Source organism: Gopherus flavomarginatus, chromosome 8, assembly GCF_025201925.1.
Source record: "Gopherus flavomarginatus isolate rGopFla2 chromosome 8, rGopFla2.mat.asm, whole genome shotgun sequence".
NCBI classification, from domain to species: Eukaryota; Metazoa; Chordata; order Testudines; family Testudinidae; genus Gopherus; species Gopherus flavomarginatus.
Genome location: NC_066624.1, coordinates 113010219 through 113032448, shown reverse-complemented (window position 1 = coordinate 113032448; position 22230 = coordinate 113010219). Strand labels below are relative to the sequence as shown.

The window sequence follows — 22230 nt, the reverse complement described above, 5'->3', positions numbered from 1 at the left end:
TCTGCCAGATACTTAAGAACTGCCTAGGGGACACTGAGGCACCAACACAGTAGTCAGAGAAAACATTAAGAACATTCCTAGTTCATCACAGTACCACACACAGTAGTGAGCATTTGCAGGACTGGACACGCTGATGATTGCTTAAGACAAATATCACAGTCTCTGGAAAGAATGTTTCCATACAGGAGCTTTTATAAAGTGTAATGTGAGATCTGGGTCTCTCATTTTAAGTTACAGTAGCTATGAATCTTCTCATTCCACCATTTTTCTTAATGAACTTTTAGAACCAATTCCACCATTTACTGATGTCTTGTGGGTTTGGTTTGTCACTTCAGGTTTCAACACAGCCAAAGGAGACCTGGTGAGGTCTATTCTCTACCCTAAGCCCATGAATTTCAAGCTGTACAGAGACGCCTTACGGTTCCTGATGTGCCTCATAGTGTTTGCGACCATTGGAATGATCTATGCAGTGTGTGTTTTTGCACTAAATGGGGTGAGTGGGAGAAATCGCCGCAACAAAATTCAGACGGCACAGAAATGTGGAGTGTTTTCAGATTTTGTTGCACTTATGAAATTTGGCCTTATTTTCACTACATATTTGCACTAGAATGTGAGGTCATTTTAAAATGACATTATTTTTACAGAAACAAAAACAAAAAAGCATCATTTCACATTTTCATCCCAAGGTGCAACCCCCCACAAATATTCTATGTTAACATTTCTTCAGCGGTCTCCCCAGTGTGTCCTTTACTTTGCTTGTTGAGATAAAGATTCTCTTTATAACTGGGGTTCATACAGCATTAAGCGCGCTGTCAATGCTTACATGTTCCTTTAAAAATAGTCATGATATTTCACGAATGCAACAGTTCAGAGCAGGAAGGCAGATGATGTGAAATGCAACAAATACATCACAGACATTATTTGCAATATGTTCTACACTTTTGCACATTCCTAGATTTTGTATTTAAAAAAAAAAAATCACAAATGCGCCACACGGTGTGGGTGACACATAGAAAAGTGCCAGAGGTGAAAAGGCGGCTTTTTGAAAGTGCTAGGAACTGTGTCATGTTTGGAGAAGCCAATGAAAAGGCCAGATCCTGAGAGGCAAAATTCTTTATTCTGCAGTTTGTTCCAAAGGGGAAAAATATTCAAACATTTGGTTCAGAAAGTGAATTTATCTCAAGCTGTTTTCCAGGAAAGTGTGTTTAAAATGCAACCCAGTCCTGCTCCACAGCTTCTCCTATATTGAACGTTCTCACTTGGAATACATAACATACAAGGTGAGACAATCAAAGCTGCAGGAACCTGGGTATCCATATTGTCAGACTTACCTGAAATTCAGTCCTGTGAGATACTGAATGTGTCACCTCCCATCAGTGCTGAGATACTAACAAGACATACACCTTCATGTTACCTACAACTAGAGCGACCAGACAGCAAGTATGAAAAATCAGGACAGGAGGTCAGGGGTAATAGATGCCCATATAAGAAAAAGCCCCGAATACCGGGACTGTCCCTATATATCAGGACATCCGGTCACCCTGCCTACAACAGACAGAAAAATTGAGTGAGTTTGATGCACAATGTGGTCTGATGTAATAACAGTGGGGGAGGAATGGCGAACACAGACTGGACACTCGTAATGCTTCAGATATGGAACGTTTTAGTGGATCAAGTTAGTAATTCCTCATTTGAATTCCAGGTCTGCAGTGTCTCGTTCTGTGGTCTTGGGCGAGTCACTTAGGCCCATTGTTTTAAAAGTGGCTTTAATTTTCAGTGCCTTAGTTTTGGAGGCCCCAACTTGAGACCCCTTGGGCATCATATTCAGAGGTGCTGAGCAGCTGGGAACATAGCTGGAACCAGCAGGCATTGCAGGTGCTCAGCACATCTGCCAGTCACAAGGTAGGCATCTCCAGCTTTCCCTCAGAAATTGAGGTGCCCAAATTAAAGGCCACTTTTGTAAGCATGGTAGCAGTCTGCATCTCCTGTCCAAGAGCATGTGAACCGTTTGCACACTCTAGCACGACCAGGGACAGCTGCCAGTGAGCCTGGCACCCACCCCAGTGAGCAGGGCTGGGAGCCGTACAGCCACGCTGGAGACGCTGCCCGGGCTGGGCTCTGGAAAAGATACAGAGAAGGACAACAAAAATGATTAGGGGTATGGAACAGTTTCCTGATGAGGAGAGATTAGAAAGACTGGGACTGTCTAGCTCAGAAAAAGGACGACTAAGGGGGGATATGATAGAGGTCTGTAAAATCATGAGTGGTGTGGAGAAAGTGAGTAAGGAAGTGTTAGTTACCCCTTCACATAACACAAAAACCAGGAGTCACCCATGAACTTAACAGGCAGCAGGTTTACAACAAATATAAAAGGAAGTATTTCTTACTCAACGCAGTCAGCCTGTGGAACTCGTTGCCAGGGGATGTTGTGAAGGCCAAAAGTATAACTGGGTTAATAAAAGAATGAGATAAGTTCCTGGAGGACAGGTCCATCAATGGCTCTTAGCCAAGACGGTCAGAGGCACGACCCCATGCTCTGGGTGTCCCTAACCCTCCAGTTGCCAGAAGCTGGGACCTGACAGCAGGGAATGGATCGCTCAGAATTGCCCAGTTCGATTCATTCCCTATGAAGCCCCTGGCACTGGCCACTGCAAGGGACAGGATACTGGGCTAGCTGGACCATCGTTCTGACCCAGTATGACGGTTATGATCAATTTGAGAGACAGTCTCAGTTGATCTCATCTTTAGAATAAGCCATAAAAGCAAACACCTCCCTGCCTAGGATCATGAAAGATGCTGTGACAATTTTTGCAGTAATTAGGGCTGTTGCCCTAGTAACCCGGCCTTCTGGTGATTGCCTTCTGCTTTCCTATGTTCCTTCTGCAATGTCATCTAGTAGAGTCAGCAAAACCCTCGGCTTTAGCCAGAGCACATGGGGCAAAAGACAGGGCCTGGAGTGAAATGGGGATTTCAAGCTATTCCGTGCACTGCCCCATTCCTGGTGCTGTTCTGAGGTCTCCTCTAATTGTACGAGCCTGGAATTGTCCCAGGGTGCCAGAAACATAGCCCAGGATTGGCAGAGCATAGGGTATCCCAATCAGACCCCGTTTTGTAGCTATACTTCCCCTACTATGCCAACAACGGGAGGGGGGGTAGTATATTAGCACCTACATCTGCTCTATACCTCTGCACAACCAGCCTTTCACCCAGGTAAGCTTCATAATAGACAGGTTTTGCTGCCAATGGTATGACAGAAGATGGCCATATAGGACCCCAGGATATGGTCAAGTATTTTTCACTTCCTGCCCTCTAAATTGTTGTATCGTGTTGCTGAGATTTTTAAACAGCTCCCATGTTCCACCCCAGAAGTGGCTACATTTCAGCAACTGGGAAGTGATTTTTGTACATGTCAAGATTTTGGACACAACCCTAATATTACCTGTTTGCTGATGAAATCTTAGTCCTGTGTCTGCGATCCATAGTGCAAGCTTTTGTTCTCTTGCTGATAACAGCATTTGTTTTGTGTCAGGAAGAGGCAGGAGAAGTGGTGAAAAAGGCCCTGGACGTCATCACTATTGCAGTCCCTCCAGCTCTCCCGGCTGCTTTGACGACGGGGATCATTTATACGCAGGGCAGGCTGAAAAAAAAGGGAATCTTCTGCATCAGTCCTCAAAGGATCAATGTGTGCGGTCAGCTGAACCTCATCTGCTTTGACAAAGTGAGTGTGATGGACTCGTTATTGTTTTATTAGTAACAATGGAGTTCAATTGGGAGTGCTTGGAATCAAACCAGACAATAAAGTGAGACTGCAGAAACCAAGAAGAGAAATGTTGCAATTCTGACAGATGGCTAGGGGAAGAAAATTTCCATTTTATCTTATTTGTCCATTTGCTGTGTCAAATAAGATTCTGTCTCCCTAGAGAGGGGGAGACCTGCCAGAGATTTAGTCTGAAAGGGGCTCAGACTCAAACCAAGGAAAAATGAGATGGCTACAGTTACTGCCAGAGCACCCTCTCCCCCAGCATTTCAACTCAGACTTCCAGTACATGGCCTTGATGAACCATAACCAAACCCCATTGTTTGTATCATTTGTTGTACTGCACTTTCTCGGAGTGTTTTGTATATACATGTGATATAAAATCATGATTGGTGTGGAGAAAATAAATCAGGAAGTGTTATATATTTCTTCCCATAACACAAGAACTAGGGGTCACCCAATGAAATTAACAGGCAGCAGGTTTAAAACAAGCAAAAGGAAGTATTTCTTCACACAATGCACAGGCAACCCATGGAACTCTTTGCCAGAGGATGTTGTGAAGGCCAAGACTATAACACATTTCAAGAAATAACTAGATAAATTCATGGAGGATAGGTCCATCAATGGCTATTAGCCAGGATGGGCAGGGATGGTGTCCCTAGCCTCTGTTTGCCAGATGCTGGGAATGAGTGACAGGGGATGGATCACTTGGTGATTCTCTGTTCTGTTCATTCCCTCTGGGGCACCTGGTATTGGTCACTGTAGGCAGACAGGACACTGGGCTGGATGGACCTTAGGTCTGACCCAACATGACCATTCTTATGTTCTTATGATATGAAAGCAAAATCAGACAGTGTGGCCCCTAAGGAGCGGTATAATTCAGTGCTCATGGTGCATTCTGAGATGTGCCTTGCAAAAGGCTGAGTCTCTATTACTGACATGTGGGGCTGGTCAAACACTCCAGGAGTGCACTGCCTCCAGGGCCAGCTCCAGCTTTATTGCCACCCCAAGCGGCAAAGAAAAAAAAAAAAGGAAAACCCGATTGAGCAGCTGCTGAAGTTCTGCCAAAGAGGAAGAGGGAGTGAAGGACCCGCCACCAAAGACAAAGCGAGGCACTGAAGGACCTGCCGCCGGAGTGCCACCAAAGACAAAGCGAGGCACTGAAAGACCTGCTGCCGGAGTGCCACCAAAGACAAAGCGAGGCACTGAAGGACCTGCTGCCGGAGTGCCACCAAAGACAAAGCGAGGCACTGAAAGACCTGCTGCCGGAGTGCCACCAAAGACAAAGCAAGGCACTGAAAGACCTGCTGCCGAAGTGCCACCGAAGACAAAGCGAGGCACTGAAGGACCTGCTGCCGAAGTGCCGCCAAAGACAAAGCGAGGCACTGAAGGACCCGCCTCCAGAGTGCCACCAAAGACAAAGCGAGGCACTGAAGGACCCGCCGCCGGAGTGCCACCAAAGACAAAGCGAGGCACTGAAGGACCTGCCGCCAGAGTGCCACCAAAGATAAAGTGAGGCACTGAAGAACCCGCCTCCAGAGTGCCACCAAAGACAAAGCGAGGCACTGAAGGACCTGCCGCCGAAGTGCCACCAAAGACAAAGTGAGGCACTGAAGGACCTGCCGCCAGAGTGCCACCAAAGATAAAGTGAGGCACTGAAGAACCCGCCTCCAGAGTGCCACCAAAGACAAAGCGAGGCACTGAAGAACCCGCCTCCAGAGTGCCACCAAAGACAAAGCGAGGCACTGAAGGACCTGCCGCCGGAGTGCCACCAAAGACAAAGCGAGGCACTGAAGGACCGGCCACCGAAGTGCCACCAAAGACAAAGCGAGGCACTGAAGGATCGGCCGCCGGAGTGCCACCAAAGACAAAGCGAGGCACTGAAGGACCCGCCACCGGAGTGCCACCCAAGACAAAGCGAGGCACTGAAGGACCGGCCACCGAAGTGCCACCTCTTTTTATTGGCCACCCCAGGCACCTGCTTTCTTCGCTGGTGCCTGGAGTCATCCCTGACTGCGTCACCTAGACACTGATCTTCTAAAGAAGTGAGGCCGCTCCATTATGTGGCTGTAGTCCCATAATGACCCTTCAAACTCTCAGGCTATATCTGCACTGCAGTCAAGGGTGTGATTTACAGCACTATAGACATACCTGCCCTAGCTTCAATCTAGCCAGCATGCTAAAAATAGCAGTGAAGATGCAGCAGCAGGGGCTTCAGTGTGGGATATACAAGGCTACTGGAGACCCTTGGTACATGCTCATGTTGTGACCTCATCCTGAAGTCCGTGCCGCTGGATCTTCACCACTATTCTGAGCTGCGCTAGCTAGCTGAAAGTCAGCAAGGCTACGCCTACCCATGCTGCAAAGCAGCCCCTCACTTGCAATGTAGGCATAGCCTTAGTCCAAGACATCATATCCGCACACTATAATGTCTATTAGCATTACAATCATTTAGACATTTACATGGCATAATAGAGAACTAGAGACTGACCCTGTACTTTCACACACATGTAGTCCATACTTACACAAGCAGTCCCAGTGACTGAGCTCCACCATCTACACACAAGTGTGTTGGTGCCAAATGCTGCATCAAGGGCTTTATGTTTTCCTCTGAATCATCTGGCAGTGGCTCAGTGCCCATTACTCTGAACTGGTGTGGCATTTCCTGTGTTCCCAGGCAGGGATCTGTTGAAACAGACCTTGTTTTCACCCCTCTTAGAGCTCATGTATCTTTACAAAGTGAAGTTAATTCAAATGTCCTTTTTAATCTAGACTGGCACCTTAACAGAAGATGGACTGGACCTGTGGGGAGTGATCACTTTGGAAAGAAACAGGTAATAATCTTTGACAATAGATGGAGCTTGTGTTTTGTTGGACTGTGCCTGGATTCAGTCTCAGTAGCTCTCCTTCACTTCACAGCCGCAGGGTGAGCCCAGGGGATGCTAATGGGGTCATTCAACAGTCTGAATTTGACCACCATAGGCACCACAATCAGTAGTGACTGAAATTTGCTACTTTCAATGGCTATTCAGTGGCCTTGTGAAATGAGCTGGTTGCCTCAGCCAGATCCTGCTGACCCATGTCATAAAATATCACCACAGTTATCACTATTTCTCATCCGTTGACAGTCTCAGCAGGCTGAAGGGTCCAGGGAGGCTGTTTTAACCTTGCCCCCTCTCCAATGGCTGAGGCATATTGGCAAGGCAGAATGGAGCAGTCTTGCTGTGCCTGTTCAGGGGATACATAGAGCACACCCGTTTCTAGTGCCATCCATTGAGCAATTTGCCATTGGTGGAGCCAATTTCATGAAAAATTAAATATTTTTTAAGATCAAATAAACCAAGGTAGGCACTGAGCCAGTGGCTAGGTCTGCTTTACAGTGATTCGAATTGCACTGGAGATGGCCCTGCCCCTAATGCACGATGACTTGCCCAGAAGAGCAAGTGAAAGAATGACACATGCAATACAAATGAAAGACAATCAGCTCTACCATGAGCAGAATTCATGTGGCCTGAGCACCGGACAGGGGTTCAATCGGCTCTTTGTTCATGGTGTGGTTTTATTGTGTTTACGATTAGAGGAGCTGTAGTTACGCCAGGTAACGCAGCTACTTTTATGCTTTCTTATAAACCAGCTTTCAGAAAGTCCACAGCTTCGCCTCTGGTCACAGCTTGCCCTGGGGACCAATGCACGGCGTCATGGCGAGCTGTCATTCACTGATTGTTCTGGATGGGAAGATACAGGGAGATCCACTGGACCTGAAAATGTTTGAGGCAACTAACTGGGTAAAGCTCTGTTTTGTTGTTCTAAGATTGGGGAAAATCTCGATACTGGCAAGGTGCCGGCCATTCCTTACGGCTGCAGGTAGCTTGCTCCCAAACAGAAACCAAAGGGAAGGGGCCTCCCCTGCCCAGAGAGTAGACATTGGGCAAAGAAAAGTCCCATCCTGAGTCCTCCCTTCCACAAGGATGGCAGGAATCTCTCTCCCTGAGAAGAGCCCAGTGTTCTCACCACTCCACTATGGTTTTTCCTCTGGCGTTTGTGTAGATCACTTGGGGTTGGTAGGTTCACAAGCCCCACCTGTATTCCCAACCTAGTTTCTTAGGCCTGGTCTACACTTAAAATTTAGGTCAACATCACTTTGGCATACAGGGATATGAAAAACCCACACTCTGCGTGCTGTAGCTATGCCCACCTAGCCCCCTGGGCAGCTGCAGCTAGGTCAACAGAAGAATGCTTCTGTCACCCTAGCTACCACTGCTCATAGCTACCAGCTGGGTGACTAGAAAAAATAATTTTCCCTCTGTTGATACTCACACCTTCTTGTCAACTGTTGAGAATGGGCCACATCTGCCATGATTGAATTGGCCTCGTTAACACTACAAAAAGTAATTTTCCCTCTCTTGATATTCACCCCTTCTTGTCAGCTGTTGGAAATGGGCCACATCCACCCTAACTGAATTGGTCTCATTAGCACTGACCCCCCCTCACTCGGTAAGGCAACTCCCATCTTTTAATGTGCTGTGTATTTATATCTGCTACTGTATTTTCCACTCCATGCATCTGATGAAGTGGGTTTTAGCCCACAAAAGCTAATGCCCAAATAAATTTGTGAGTCTCTAAGGTGCCACAAGGACTCCTCATTGTTTTTGTCCTGTTTAGGATACACAGACTGCAAGGGAGTTAAGATTATTCCACAGCACGGACCAAGACTGGGTTAGAAGTAAGCTAAAGTAGAACACCCGTCAGTTGTCAGAGGCAGACACACAGCTAGGTTATTTTAATTCTAGCCAGTAGAGGGTAGGAGCACACACATACAAGGGTAGTGCATTGCAATATATTTTGCTCAAGCAGGCTGCATTCTGCGACAGAGGAAGGGTATTTCAAGGGCCAGGAAACTGAAGGATGAATCTCCGTCCTACTCACGGATAGGATCATTAACCAATATTGCAAATCACAAGGTGGAGTGAGCTACTGGAACACTGAAAGTCACAGCTAGACGAAAACCATTTCGGCCGCTTAATTAATTCTTCCCCCTCGTCAGTCAGTAATGCAATGACAAAACTAGCGCTAGCCTCTCATGTTTCATTTCTGAAACACATTGTGGGAATGAAATGCTGGATTTTTAAAACAAGCATGGAGGAGAAGTGAAATTTGAACCTTGGAGACATTAAAACATCAGTGTTTGTATAGTCCCTCTCCCATAAGTCAAAAATATGGGACAGTCAGTGAAATGGAAAGGAACATTCTGAAGCTGATAAAAGAAATGCACTTTTACACAATCCATGAATTCATTGCCACAAGACTTCACTGATGCCAAGACTTATCAGGATTTCTAAAAAGGGCTATGTCATAACCTATTCCCAGAATTGGACCTTAGCGTCCAAAATATGGGGGTTAGCATGAAAACCTCCAAGCTTAGTTACCAGCTTGGACCTGGTAAAGCTGCCACCACCCAAAAAATTAGAGTGTTTTGGGGCACTCTGGTCCCCCCAAAAACCTTCCCTGGGGACCCCAAGACCCAAATTCCTTGAGTCTCACAACAAAGGGGAATAAACCATTTCCCTTCCCCCCTTCAGGTGTTCCCTCCCTGGGTTCCTGGAGAGATACACAGAAGCAAGCTCCGTGAATCTAAACAGAGGAATTCCACCCTCCCTATTTCCAGTCCTGGAAACAGAAGTACTTCCCTCTTCACTCAGAGGGAATGCAAAGTCAGGCTAGTAAATCTAACACACACAGATTTCCCCCTGACTTCTTCCTCCCACCAATTCCCTGGTGAGCACAGACTCAATTCCCTGGAGTTCCCCACTAAAGAAAAACTCCAACAGGTCTTAAAAGAAAGCTTTATGTAAAAAGAAAGAAAAATAAATAAAAATGGTCTCTCTGTATTAAGGTGACAAATACAGGGTCATTTGCTTAAAAGAAATATGAATAAACAGCCTTATCCAAAAAAAATACAATTTAACACATTCCAGCAACTATACCCATGTAAATACAAAAGAAAACAATAGAAACCTACGGTCTTCCTATCTTTGTACTTACAACTTGGAAACAGAAGATTAGAAAGCCTGGAGACAGAAAAATCCTTCTCATAGCCGAGCGGGAGTACAGGCAGAAGACCAGAACAAAGGACTCAGACACAAACTTCCCTCCACCCAGATTTTAAAAAGTCTTGTTTCCTGATTGGTCCTCTGGTCAGGTGTTTCAGGTTACTTCTTTCCAGGTGAAAGAGACATTAACCCTTAGCTATCTGTTTATGACAGGCTAGGATAAAGGTGGGTAAAGAACTTTCACCTTTATGGTACATAGGAGAAATTATTTTATTTCTATGAAGGATATAAACCTTCAGTTTGCCCATCTGTAGACGGTATATAACTACATCCAAAAAACCCTATATAAAGAATGTTAATGTTGCCCGACCCCTCTGCTCCTGTTTTCCGCTGCTTCCTCCCCATTCTGGCTATGCCCTCTAGTCTCTCGCCACCCTCTGGCTCCTGCAATATCCTCTCCCCATCCCTCCCCCTTTCCAGTTCCTCACCCCTCTGCACTCAAAGTGAGGCAGCTTCCTCCTCCTCTTTGCTACTCTAGAGCCAGCCAGGGGAGCATTGAAAGCAAGTACAGACAGCCAGTCTCCTTGCTCTCTCAGTCCTGGTGCCTGGATCCACAGTGGCCCAGAGCACTGACTGCAAGGCAAGTCTCAGGATGCAGCATGCGCAGTCATTCGGTGGGGACGGTGCAGGCACATTCCAGGAGATGTGAAGGGCCAAAGGATACTCGGGCTGGATGGACTTTAGCAGCCACCTGAATAAATCTGTACTGAGCGTGTGCAAACCGTAACTTTCCAAAGGCATAAAACTTGGTCAAATTTGGGCAGATTTGCATGAGAGCAGCAGCAATAGGCACAACCCTGACCCCGGGTGACCCCCTGCCACTTATCAAGTCCCTGCTCCAACACAGGGGGCACTAGAGCTACTAAAAAAATCCTTACAGCTAATTTGTTAACATGAGCCAAACAACATTTCCCCCTAATCTCATCCCCAGGACCTGCTGAGTCTTCCCATAAAAACCACAGCCTGAGGCAGACACCTGGCATGGAAGGTTTCAACCCAACAGTTAAAGTTTGGCAAAGTTATTGGATGGCAGCCGTCCGCCTTGAATGACAATGGCGTAAGCCCCAACACAGTTCAGTTACTCTGTGTTACACTGCAGCATCGGGAGTGGCTGAAACGCCCATTCCCGAGCAGCAGTCCTTGGCACAGATAATGCAGGCATAAGGCGCAGGGCCAGGTGATGAAGCTGGCACCCTCCTAGCACTTGAGACGTGCTGTATGCTATTCTCTCTCCACTGCCCCTCCGGAAGCAGGGTCTGATCATGGGACATGTCGGGCTACCTGCACCACATATAATAATATTTACCTTCCTCACAAAGGATGTTGTGAGGGTCACTAAAAGTTTGCTGTAAAAGACTATGTAAGTATTGAAATGTGCTGCGTAAGTGCAATGCATTCTCGATTATTTCGCCACATCATTCATACTATGTCACAGAAGAGATTTGTGTCTCTTTCTCAGGGAGTATCTGCTAGGACAGGTGTGGTGCACACTTGATTATTAATTCACTGTTGACCATCATTCAGTGCAGATTGTAGAATTTATCTTAAAGCTTATGAGCTCAAAGGTCCTCTTTGTCTTCAAATCAACAGGAGATTGAAGATTCCTGTGAAGATCATGTTAAGAATGGTGAATTCCCGCACGCTGTTGTTATTAAACCCGGACCCAAAGCCAGCAGTGTAAGCTTTTTATCACATACACACCATCTATAATTAAGTTAAATTAGAGAAAACAGTAATTGGCTGCTCTGTTAAGACGTCCTCAGTCACCCTGTGCCTTTACATTGCTTCAGTCCATCATTGTGTCTTGGATCAAAGGCAAAGAGATTTCTCTCTCATCATTATCTCATGTTATCTCAGCAGCTCTGCCATTCACTGCACCACGAGTCTGGTCTGGAGCAAAGACAGGCTGGGCTGTGGGGTGGAGATAACATACCACTGGGGCTAGGCTGGAGTTCCCAAGGTTTCTATAGGGCCAGAGTGTGCCTGGCCCTTAGGCAGAGAGCACGGAGGGGAAGAAGGGCGCCAGGATACTCCTCCCCTCCTTGAGTGGCTGGTGTGAAGGCCAGTCAGAGTCGTGGTCCCTGTCCTTGTGGGAATGCAGGGGCTGCTGTGTCCCGACTCCCCTGGGGAGCTTGATACCCCCAAAGGGGGCAGGACCAAGGGGCCGGCTCAGCCCATGCACCTGCTAGCAGAGCTGGGCAGGGAAAATAAATGAAAGGCAAATGTCCCATTACTGCTTCAGGCCAGCTTGAAAATAATCCAGCACTTCCCTATGGGCTGGGTTGTGACAGCCTTACCTCCTCGGCATTGACGGCTCTGCTCGGCGCTACTCACCAGTGGGGAGAGGAGCCCTCCATCATTATATCAGAGAGATGTATCAGCTGGGGTGATGAACCAGTGGGGAGAGGAGCCCTCCGTCATTATATCAGAGAGATGTATCAGCTGGGGCGATGAACCAGTGGGGAGAGGAGCCCTCCGTCATTATATCAGAGAGATGTATCAGCTGGGGCGATGAACCAGGCTATTTGTTCTAGTCTATGTTAATTCACAAGTGACTGGTCACACAGATCCTGCTACTTGTGTGTTTAGTGAAGTGTTACAACTGGATCTCACTGTTCAGGAAGGTTTTCCTGAAATTCAGCTTACAGGTTTCCTGCCTAAAATTTCAATGTGGTGCTCCTGACCACTACACTCCTCACTGAACCATTCCCCTCTGCTCTGGGAGTTATCACCCCTCTGTTAGATCAAACAATTGATTTTCTTCTTCTGAAGCATCAAGGCCGGCTGGGGCTGGAGATGGGACATTGAGTGGGGAGGGGGAGGGTTCGCAGGGGGCACCACACATTCTCTCTCAGGTGCTTGGCTGGCTGGTTGGCGCTCACATGCTCAGGGTCCAGCTCATCGCTATAAGTGAGGTTGGGTAGGAATTGTCCCCCAGGCCAGACTGGCCGGGACCTTGGGGGTTTCTCTCCTTCCTCTGCAGCATGTGGGTGCGGGTCACTTGCCAGGACCATTTGAGTGCATCTCACATCATCCTTTCCCTGCCACTGCAGGGGCTTGGGCACTGGTGAAGCTCGGTCCCTCCCGTTCGCTGGCTGTGGCACATCAGTCTGCTCTCCTGCAGGCTGGGATGCTAATTCCGGTTGTTGGGTTTAGCGTGCGGGTGGTAGGGGCTATTGGCAGCCTGGGATATACAGCTGATGAGCCCAGATGCTCTGCTGGGCCCTTCTGGCCTTAAATTCTATGACTCTAACCACACTGCACACAAGCCCAGACATCACAGTTTGTGCTCGCACCTGGCTCAGCCCCAACCCCCTGTGATGGCCCGGGAGCAGCACAAAACCCTTTGACTTGAGGTTATAGCCTTACTGTAGCATGTAGTACCTGTGCTTCTCTCCTAGGTTCCAGTGGAAGGAATTGCCATCTTACACCAGTTTCCATTTTCCTCAGCCCTGCAGAGGATGTCGGTCATAGCTCAGGAAATCGGAGGGGAGCAGCAGGTCTTCATGAAGGGAGCTCCGGAGATGGTGGCCAAGTTTTGTAGACCAGAAACCGGTAAGTAACATCTCTATGAATGCTCAAACGTATGTGAGATGTGGCTTTTAAATTGTACGGGGCCTGCACTATGACAGGAGAGATCCAGGTTTGATTTCTGAGCCCGGACCCTTACACCCAGACTGACGAGTTAGAGCTTTGCCATCACTTGACAGTGACTCATTCTGCCTGGTCTGAGTGAGATCTGATTGGGTCTAACCTACCCCTGCTCAGCCAAAGGATGCCATTGAGAGATGAACAGATGGTACAAATTGGTGGCATCCTCCACAGCGGACCTTTCAAAGACAACTCTCTTGATTTTCCGGCCTATAGTAGCCAAACAGTAGTATTGTGTATTCTTTGCTCTTGGCTAAAATGACCATATGATTCACAGGGTGAGCTAGTGGTTAGAGCAGGGGACTAGAAGACAAGACTCCTGGGTTCCAATCCAGCCACAGCCACTCGCTTGCTCTGTGTCCTTAGTTAAGTCACTTAAACTTCCTGATTCTTATTTACCCATCTGTAAAATGGCTAGAACAGCACACCTACCTCGCAAGGCACTGGGAGAGTTTATTACCATTGCTTTATCAATTTGAGAGCCTTGGATGGACAGTGATAGAAAAGAGAAGTTTTCTTACTATTACTATGCCAAGCCGAATTCATTGGGCTAATCCTGAATCAGTCACATGGCTTATCAGTAACTGGGGGGGATGGGTGCCCCCGGCTCTCTGGGCATGAAATTCTCTCCCATTCAAAGGCAGCCCCATGCTTCCAGACCACTTTAGCTCTCCAAAGACGGCAGATTAGCCATGACAGCACATTGTTCTTGTCACCGTTCAGGGCAACTGCACCTGTATTTCCCTCAGGCTTCCAGCTCCACAACTACTGCCTATCTTGGGTGCAGACCTGTGTCTCTTTCCCGCCTGACCAGGGTACGTCAAAGCTGCACAGTTCCCTGCCTTCACTGGTGTCACGGAGTGTGGAGGAGTCCGGCCCTGCACCCCTCTTCCTGGGACCCACAGTGACTCTCAGCCAGCCAGTAAAACAGAAGGTTTATTGGACAACAGGAACACAGGTTACAGCAGAGCTTGCAGGCACAGTCAGGACCCCTCCACCGAGTCCTTCTGGGCTTTCAGGGTGCTTGGATCCTAGCTAGGATCCCCTGAATTCCGCCCACCCAGCCCCAAGCCCAAACTCAAACTGCTTCCCTCCTGCCACTCCCTTCCTTTGTCCCCTTCCCGGGCAAAGGTGTTGACCTTTCCCCTCCCTTACCTAGCTCAGGTTACAGGCTCTGGCATCGTCCATCTCCTAAAGTCCTCCCCTGCTCTCCCACTCCCCACACAGACAGTCCCTACTGCATCACATCTCTCCCCCCTTCGAGACTGAACTGAGCGGGGTCACTCTGCCCAGTGACCTGGGGAAGTTCAGGGTCCCCTCTCCGGGACAACGCATCCGCTGTCAGGTTGGCACTTCCCTTCACATGGACCACGTCCATGTCATAGTCCTGCAGGAGCAGGCTCCACCTCAGGAGCTTGGCGTTGGCTCCTTTCATCTGGTGCAGCCAGGTCAGGGGAGAGTGGTCGGTGTACACGGTGAAGTGTCGCCCAAAGAGATATAGCTCTAGCTTCTTAAGGGCCCACACCATGGCCAGGCATTCCTTCTCGATGGCCGCGTAGCTTTGTTCCCGGGGTAGCAGCTTCTTACTCAGGTACACGATGGGGTGTCTCTCCCCCTTTTCATCCTCCTGCATTAACACCGCCCCCAGTCCCGTGTCTGAGGCATCGGTGAACACCATAAAGGGTTTGTCAAAATCTGGGTTTGCCAGAACTGGGTCGCTAACCAGAGCCTCCTTCAGCGCCCAGAAAGCCTCCTGGCACTGCTCAGTCCAGATCACCTTGTCTGGCTTCCCCTTTTTGCACAGTTCAGTGATGGGGCCGGCTATGGCACTGAAGTGGGGCACGAACCTTCGATAGTACCCCGCCATCCCAATAAAGGCCTGGACCTGCTTTTTGGTTTGGGGAGCAGGCCAGTCTCTGATCACCTCCACCTTGGCTGGTTCCGGCTTCAGGCAGCCGCTCCCCACCCGATGGCCCAGGTAAGATACTTCAGCCATCCCCACCTTGCACTTCTCAGCCTTTACTGTTAACCCAGCCTTTCGGAGTCGGTCCAGGACTTGTTTAACCTGGGACACGTGGTCCTCCCAGGTCTGGCTGAAGACGCAGATGTCGTCAATATACGCCACGGCAAAACTCTCCATCCCCCTCAGTAGCTGATCCACCAGGCGCTGGAAGGTGGCCGGCGCTCCCTTGAGGCCGAAGGGCAGGGTCAAAAACTCATAGAGCCCCAGAGGGGTGATAAAGGCCGATTTCAGCCTGGCATCTGCGTCCAGCGGCACTTGCCAGTAGCCTTTGGTAAGATCCGTAGTGGTGAGGTACCGTGCACCTCCCAGCTTGTCTAGGAGCTCGTCAGGCCTGGGCATAGGGTAGGCATCAGATACGGTGATGGCATTGAGCTTTCGATAGTCCACACAGAACCGGATTGACCCATCCTTCTTGGGAACCAGCACTACTGGCGAGGCCCAAGGGCTGGAAGACGGCTGGATCACCCCCAAAGCCAGCATGTCCCTGACCTCTCTTTCAAGATCCTGGGCAGTTTTACCAGTGACCCGAAAAGGGGAGCATCTTATAGGGGGGTGTGACCCCGTCTCCACCCGGTGGACAGTCAAATTAGTGCGTCCAGGCTGATTGGAAAACAGCTGTCGGTACAGATGCAGCACCCCTCTGATCTCAGCGTGCTGGCCCGGGGTCAGTTGCTCAGAGAGGGGAATCGCCTCCAGGGGGGAACCAGCTTTTGTCCCAGGGAATAGATCCACTAAGGGGTCATCTCCCTGCCCCTCCCAATGTCCACACACGGCCAACACCACATTCCCCCTGTCATAGTATGGTTTCATCATGTTCACATGGTACACCCGACGGTGATGTGCCCGGTTTGACAGCTCCACCACATAGTTTACCTCATTCAGTTGCTTGATAACCTTGAAGGGCCCTTCCCAGGCGGCCTGGAGTTTGTTTCTCCTCACGGGGATAAGAACCATCACCTGATCCCCGGTGGCGAAGGCACGGGCTCGTGCTGTGCGGTCATACCAGACCTTCTGCCTCCTCTGGGCTCGGGCCAGATTCTCCCTGGCCAGGCCCATGAGCTCGGCCAGTCTTTCCCGGAAGGTCAGGACATACTCCACCACTGACTCTCCCTCGGGAGAGGCCTTCCCCTCCCATTCGTCCCTCATCAGGTCTAGGGGCCCCCTCACCCGCCTTCCATACAACAGTTCGAAAGGTGAAAACCCGGTAGATTCCTGGGGTACCTCCCTGTACGCAAACAGCAGGTGAGGTAAGTACTTGTCCCAATCTTGCGGATGCTGGTTCATAAATGTTTTTAGCATCATCTTCAGCGTCCCGTTGAACCTTTCTACCAGCCCGTTGGACTGAGGGTGATACGCTGAGGCCCAGTTGTGCTGGACCCCACATTTCTGCCATAAGGACCGGAGCAGGGCCGACATGAAGTTGGACCCCTGGTCCGTTAAGACCTCCTTGGGGAACCCCACCCGGCTGAAAATTGTCAGCAGCGCATCTGCCACTGTGTCTGCTTCGATAGAGGACAAGGCCACCGCCTCGGGGTAGCGAGTGGCAAAATCCACCACCACCAGGATGTATTTCTTCCCTGACCGGGTCGTCTTGCTGAGAGGTCCCACTATGTCCATGGCCACCTTCTGGAAAGGTTCTTCTATGATGGGTAAAGGCCTCAAAGCCGCTTTCCCCTTGTCCCGGGCCTTCCCCACCCCCTGGCAGGGGTCACAGGATTGGCAGTACTGTCGGACATGGGTAAAGACCCCAGGCCAGTAAAAGTTCTGTAGCAGCCTCTGCCTGGTGCGCCGGATTCCCTGGTGCCCTGCGAGAGGGATGTCATGGGCCAGGTACAACAGCTTGTGACGGAACTTCTGGGGAACCACCAGCTGCCTCCTGATCCCCCATGACTCTACTTCCCCTGGGGGAGCCCATTCTTGGTACAGGAACCCCTTCTCCCACAGGAACCTCTCCTTGCAACCTCTCCTCATGGTCTGTACCGCACTAAGGTCAGCCCGGTCCCTGTGCTTCCGCAAGGAGGGGTCTTTCTGCAACTCGGCCTGGAACTCAGCAGCTGGGACAGGAATGGGGACCGGCTCTCTCTTGCTGGCTGGGTCTGAGGCCGCAGCCTCTCTGCACCGTGCCCCTGGGCGTTCCCCGCTCCCTGAGTTAGGGTCCTGCACCTCAGGTCGAGTACCTTCCCCGTTTTCGGGGTGCAGTGCCATTTGCCGACTCTGACTACGAGTCACGACCAGGGCACTCTGGGTGTTACTAGGCCAGTCCTCAAGGTCCCCTCCCATTAACACGTCAGTGGGCAAATATTGGTGTACCCCCACATCTTTGGGGCCCTCCTTGGCCCCCCATTTCAGGTGTACCCTTGCCACGGGTACCTTGAATGGGGTCCCGCCCACGCCCATCAGGGTCAGGTAGGTGTCGGGCACCATCCGATCTGAGGCCACCACCTCGGGCCGGGCCAGCGTCACCTCTGCGCCCGTGTCCCATTACCCAGTGACCTTCCTCCCATCCACTTCCAGGGAAACAATGCACTCTTTCCGGAGGGGCAGCCCCGCGCCCACCCGGTAAACCAAAAACCCGGAACCGGGAGCATCCATAGGTGGTATGTTGCCAACCCCCCTTTCCTGGGAATGTAGCCGCTCCTCCGATTGGGTTTTTACCCAGTCCACCCTCTGCGGGTTGGGTCTGCTTGGTCTGTCCCTGAGCTTGGGGCACTGGGCCCGTATGTGACCTCGTTGGCCACAGTGATAGCAGCCCATATCTCGTGGGTCCCCTTGAGTGGGTCGGAGGGACCTGCCGCTGGATGTTCCCCTTTTGGGGGGGTTCTCCATAGGCCCCCTTTGGGAGGTCCCATGTTGACTCTCTCTCTGCGTTGAGGCAGGCCTGCTCCTTCGAGACTCCTCCCTGCCATCCCCTGCCCGACTGTCCACAGATTGGTCGGCCAGCTGGCCTGCATGCTGCGGGTTCTCCGGCTTCTGGTCCATCAACCACAGCCTCAGGTCGGACGGGCACTGCTCGTACAGGTGCTCCAGTATGAATAGGTCAAGCAGGTCCTCTTTAGTTTGGGCCCCAGCTGTCCACTTGCGGGCATACCCCTGCGCCCGGTTGACCAGTTGTAGGTATGTGACCTCACGGGTTTTACGCTGGCTCCGGAACTTTTTCCGGTACATCTCAGGAGTCAGCCCAAACTCGCGGAGCAGGGCCTGTTTGAACAGTTCGTAGTCCTCTGCCTCCGCCCCTTTCAGTCGGCTGTACACCTCCACGGCTGTGGAGTCCAGTAAGGGGGTGAGAACTGCAATCCTGTCTGCAGGGTCAACCCTGTGCAGCTCGCAGGCATTCTCAAAGGCCGTCAGGAAGGTATCTATGTCCTCCCCCTCCTTACGCCGGGCAGCAAGTGCTTATCAAAGCTCTTTGTAGGCTTGGGTCCCCCCTCACTCACCGCAGCCGGGGCCTCACTGCTCCTCAGCCGGGCCAGGTCCAGCTCATGTTTACGCTGTTTCTCCTTCTCCTCCCGCTCATGTTCACGCTGTTTCGCCTTCTCCTCCAGCTCTCGCCTCTTTAACTCGAGCTCCTCCCGTCTCAGCTCCCTTTCATATTCCAGCCGCCTCCGCTCCACGGATGCCGAGCGTCGCCGGGACAATCCCCTGCTGGGGGGTGAGCTTCGCCGTGAGGCTCCCCTGCTGGCCGGGGGTGTCACGGTGCCCTCGGTATACACTGGGCTCCTCCCCGCCCTTCCTCTACGCCTAGGAAGGGGGGGTCTCGGGAAGCCCTCGTCAGCCGGCTGACCACTCCCAGCGGGAACAGACACTGGTGCCTGCGCTGCATCTGCTCGGCTGCTTCCCTCAGAGACAGGGCTCCGTTCATTCATGCGGTCTCCCTGCTCCAGCTGGGCAATCAGCTGGTCCTTGGTGCGTCTCCCTGGGTGCAGCCCCCTCTGCTTGCACAGCTCTAGCAGGTCACACTTGCGCCGCTTGGCATACATCTTCCTGCTGGCCACTCACAGGCCGGGGTGCTCGCCGCTCCCCACGGTTTCCAGGGGGACCCCTAGTGCACCAGCCCTTCGTGAAGTCAACACCTCTCTGCCAGGGTCGAGCTGCAGACTCCTCCGCCCCTGGGACCGCTCGCTGCAATCCCCCGGGGGACCCTGTTACTGCAAAGTCCTTCTCACTGGGCACACACTCCCAGGGGTTAACCACCCCTTCGTTTTACTGCTCCCCAGTCACTTACTGCAGGAAGCGCCGTCCACGGGGTGCAGTATCTCCCGCCGCTGCCACCAGTTGTCACGGAGTGTGGAGGAGTCCGGCCCTGCACCCCTCTTCCTGGGACCCACAGTGACTGTCAGCCAGCCAGTAAAACAGAAGGTTTATTGGACAACAGGAACACAGGTTACAGCAGAGCTTGCAGGCACAGTCAGGACCCCTCCACCGAGTCCTTCTGGGCTTTCAGGGTGCTTGGATCCTAGCTAGGATACCCTGAATTCTGCCCACACAGCCCCAAGCCCAAACTCCAACTGCTTCCCTCCTGCCACTCCCTTCCTTTGTCCCCTTCCCGGGCAAAGGGGTTGACCTTTCCCCTCCCTTACCTAGCTCAGGTTACAGGCTCTGGCATCGTCCATCTCCTAAAGTCCTCCCCTGCTCTCCCACTCCCCACACAGACAGTCCCTACTGCATCACAACTGGGTATTTCCCAGCAAAGAGAGTCTGCCTAAACAGATCTGCTTGCTTTCTCTTCAGAGGTGGATCACAGCGGGATTGGCACAGACATATTACCACCCGCCAGCTTCTATTCTTAAGGCGAAAAGCATCACAGACAAAACATTAAAAACAGGGAGAGAAGCTATACATGCTAATAAGTTTACCAGGCATCCTCCCCACCCTTGGGGCTTCTTTGTGGTGACAAGGGCAGAGCTTTGGCTCAGAACAAGTGCACAGTCTTATGAGGCGGCAGTAAGCCCAGTCCTTCCAGTCCTCCCCTAAGGACTGGGGCCCTGTGTGGCCCAGGGGTCCAGTCGGTTTGCTGGATCAGGAAGAAGGCCCTGAGTCCGTTCACAACCCAGGCTTTTATCCTAAAGTCTTTTCTTTGATAGTCTCTGGAGAGTCTATGTACTTCTCCCTGGGGGGTGGCTTCTAAGGCTGAGAGAGGACACTCATTAGCACCCCCTCCCAACTAGAGCAGGAATATACAGTGCCACGACAACACGACAACAGGCACACGACTGCATTTTAACGCAATGTGCCCCAAAGGGATTAACCCTCATTCAGGAAGGTTGAGCTAATTCCATGCAGTTTGCTCAGGATACTGTCACTGTTCTCTCCTGCACAGTGCCACCCGCTTTTGCCAGCGAGCTTCAGCTCTATGCAGCACGGGGCTTCAGGGTCATCGGACTGGCGCACAAAATTCTGCAGGCAGGGAGGCAGGCAGCTGGCTTAACAAGGTAAGAAACAGACAAACTGCCACCGACTTACTGTTTCTCTACAGTCCGACAGTGCCTTAGGCTGCACAGACTGTTTCACATAGAGGCTATTCTGCACTTGCACAGTTACCAGGGTGATCAGCATCTGGCTCTGAGCACTCGGTTTCTGAGCGTCTCCACAGCAAAGTGCTACCCATGTTCCCATCTCCTTGCTATTTGTGCACTCGCCCGTGCGTGTCTGGGGACAGGTCCCATTGCTCGGTGTGATGAGATGCCATAGGATTTGTTCTTCCTCAGTCAATTGCGGGAGAACCTGTCGGTCCTGGGGGAGGGAGATTGTGGGAAAGGCTTTGGAGGACTATCCATACTCTCGCATGTCCTTACCTGTATCCTCCGTGCAAAGTAAGAACATAAGAACGGCCGTACCAGGTCAGACCAAAGATCCATCTAGCCCAGTATCTGTCTACCGACAGTGGCCAATGCCAGGTGCCCTGAGGGAGTGAACCTAACAGGTAATGATCAAGTGATCTCTCTCCTGCCATCCATCTCCATCCTCTGATGAACAGAGGCTAGGGACACCATTCTTTACCCTTCCTGGCTAACAGCCATTTATGGACTTAGCCACCATGAATTTATCCAGTTCCCTTTTAAACATTGTTATAGTCCCAGCCTTCACAACCTCCTCAGGCAAGGAGTTCCACAAGTTGACTGTGCGCTGTGTGAAGAAGAACTTCCTTTTATTTGTTTTAAACCTGCTACCTATTAATTTCATTTGGTGACCCTAGTTCTTGTATTCTGGGAATAAGTAAATAACTTTTCCTTATCCACTTTCTCCACATCACTCATGATTTTATATACCTCTATCATATCCCCCCTTAGCTCCTCTTTTCCAAGCTGAAGAGGCCTAGCCTCTTTAATCTTGCCTCGTATGGGACCCTCGCCAAACCCCTAATCATTTTAGTTGCCCTTCTCTGAACCTTTTCTAGTGCTAGAATATCTTTTTTGAGATGAGGAGACCACATCTGTACGCAGTATTCGAGATGTGGGCGTACCATGGATTTATATAAGGGCAATAATATATTCTCAGTCTTATTATCTGTCCCCTTTTTAATGATTCCTAACATCCTGTTTGCTTTTTTGACCACCTCTGCACACTGCGTGGACATCTTCAGAGAACTATCCACGATGACGCCAAGATCTTTTTCCTTACTCGTTGTAGCTAAATTAGCCCCCATCCTATTGTATGTATAGTTGGGGTTATTTTTTCCAATGTGCATTACT

At 50.6% G+C, this 22230-nt stretch overlaps 1 protein-coding gene across 6 annotated transcripts in view; it reads left to right on the top strand.

Moving 5' to 3' along the window:
- LOC127056279 (probable cation-transporting ATPase 13A4) overlaps positions 1-22230 on the top strand; it is a 76088-nt gene that overhangs the window by 33793 nt on the left and 20065 nt on the right. For 5 of the 6 annotated variants that reach the window (XR_007775769.1, XR_007775770.1, XR_007775771.1 and 2 more), the window contains exons 11-17: positions 336-493; positions 3530-3718; positions 6530-6591; positions 7392-7542; positions 11458-11544; positions 13269-13422; positions 20859-20970. Coding sequence is in view for 3 of the 6 variants with exons in the window: in XM_050963863.1 (XP_050819820.1) it covers positions 336-493; positions 3530-3718; positions 6530-6591; positions 7392-7542; positions 11458-11544; positions 13269-13422; positions 20859-20970 (913 nt within the window). In the remaining 3 variants the exon portion in view is untranslated. The remainder of the gene's footprint in view (positions 1-335; positions 494-3529; positions 3719-6529; positions 6592-7391; positions 7543-11457; positions 11545-13268; positions 13423-20858; positions 20971-22230) is intronic. The other variant, XM_050963865.1, reaches the window with a different exon arrangement.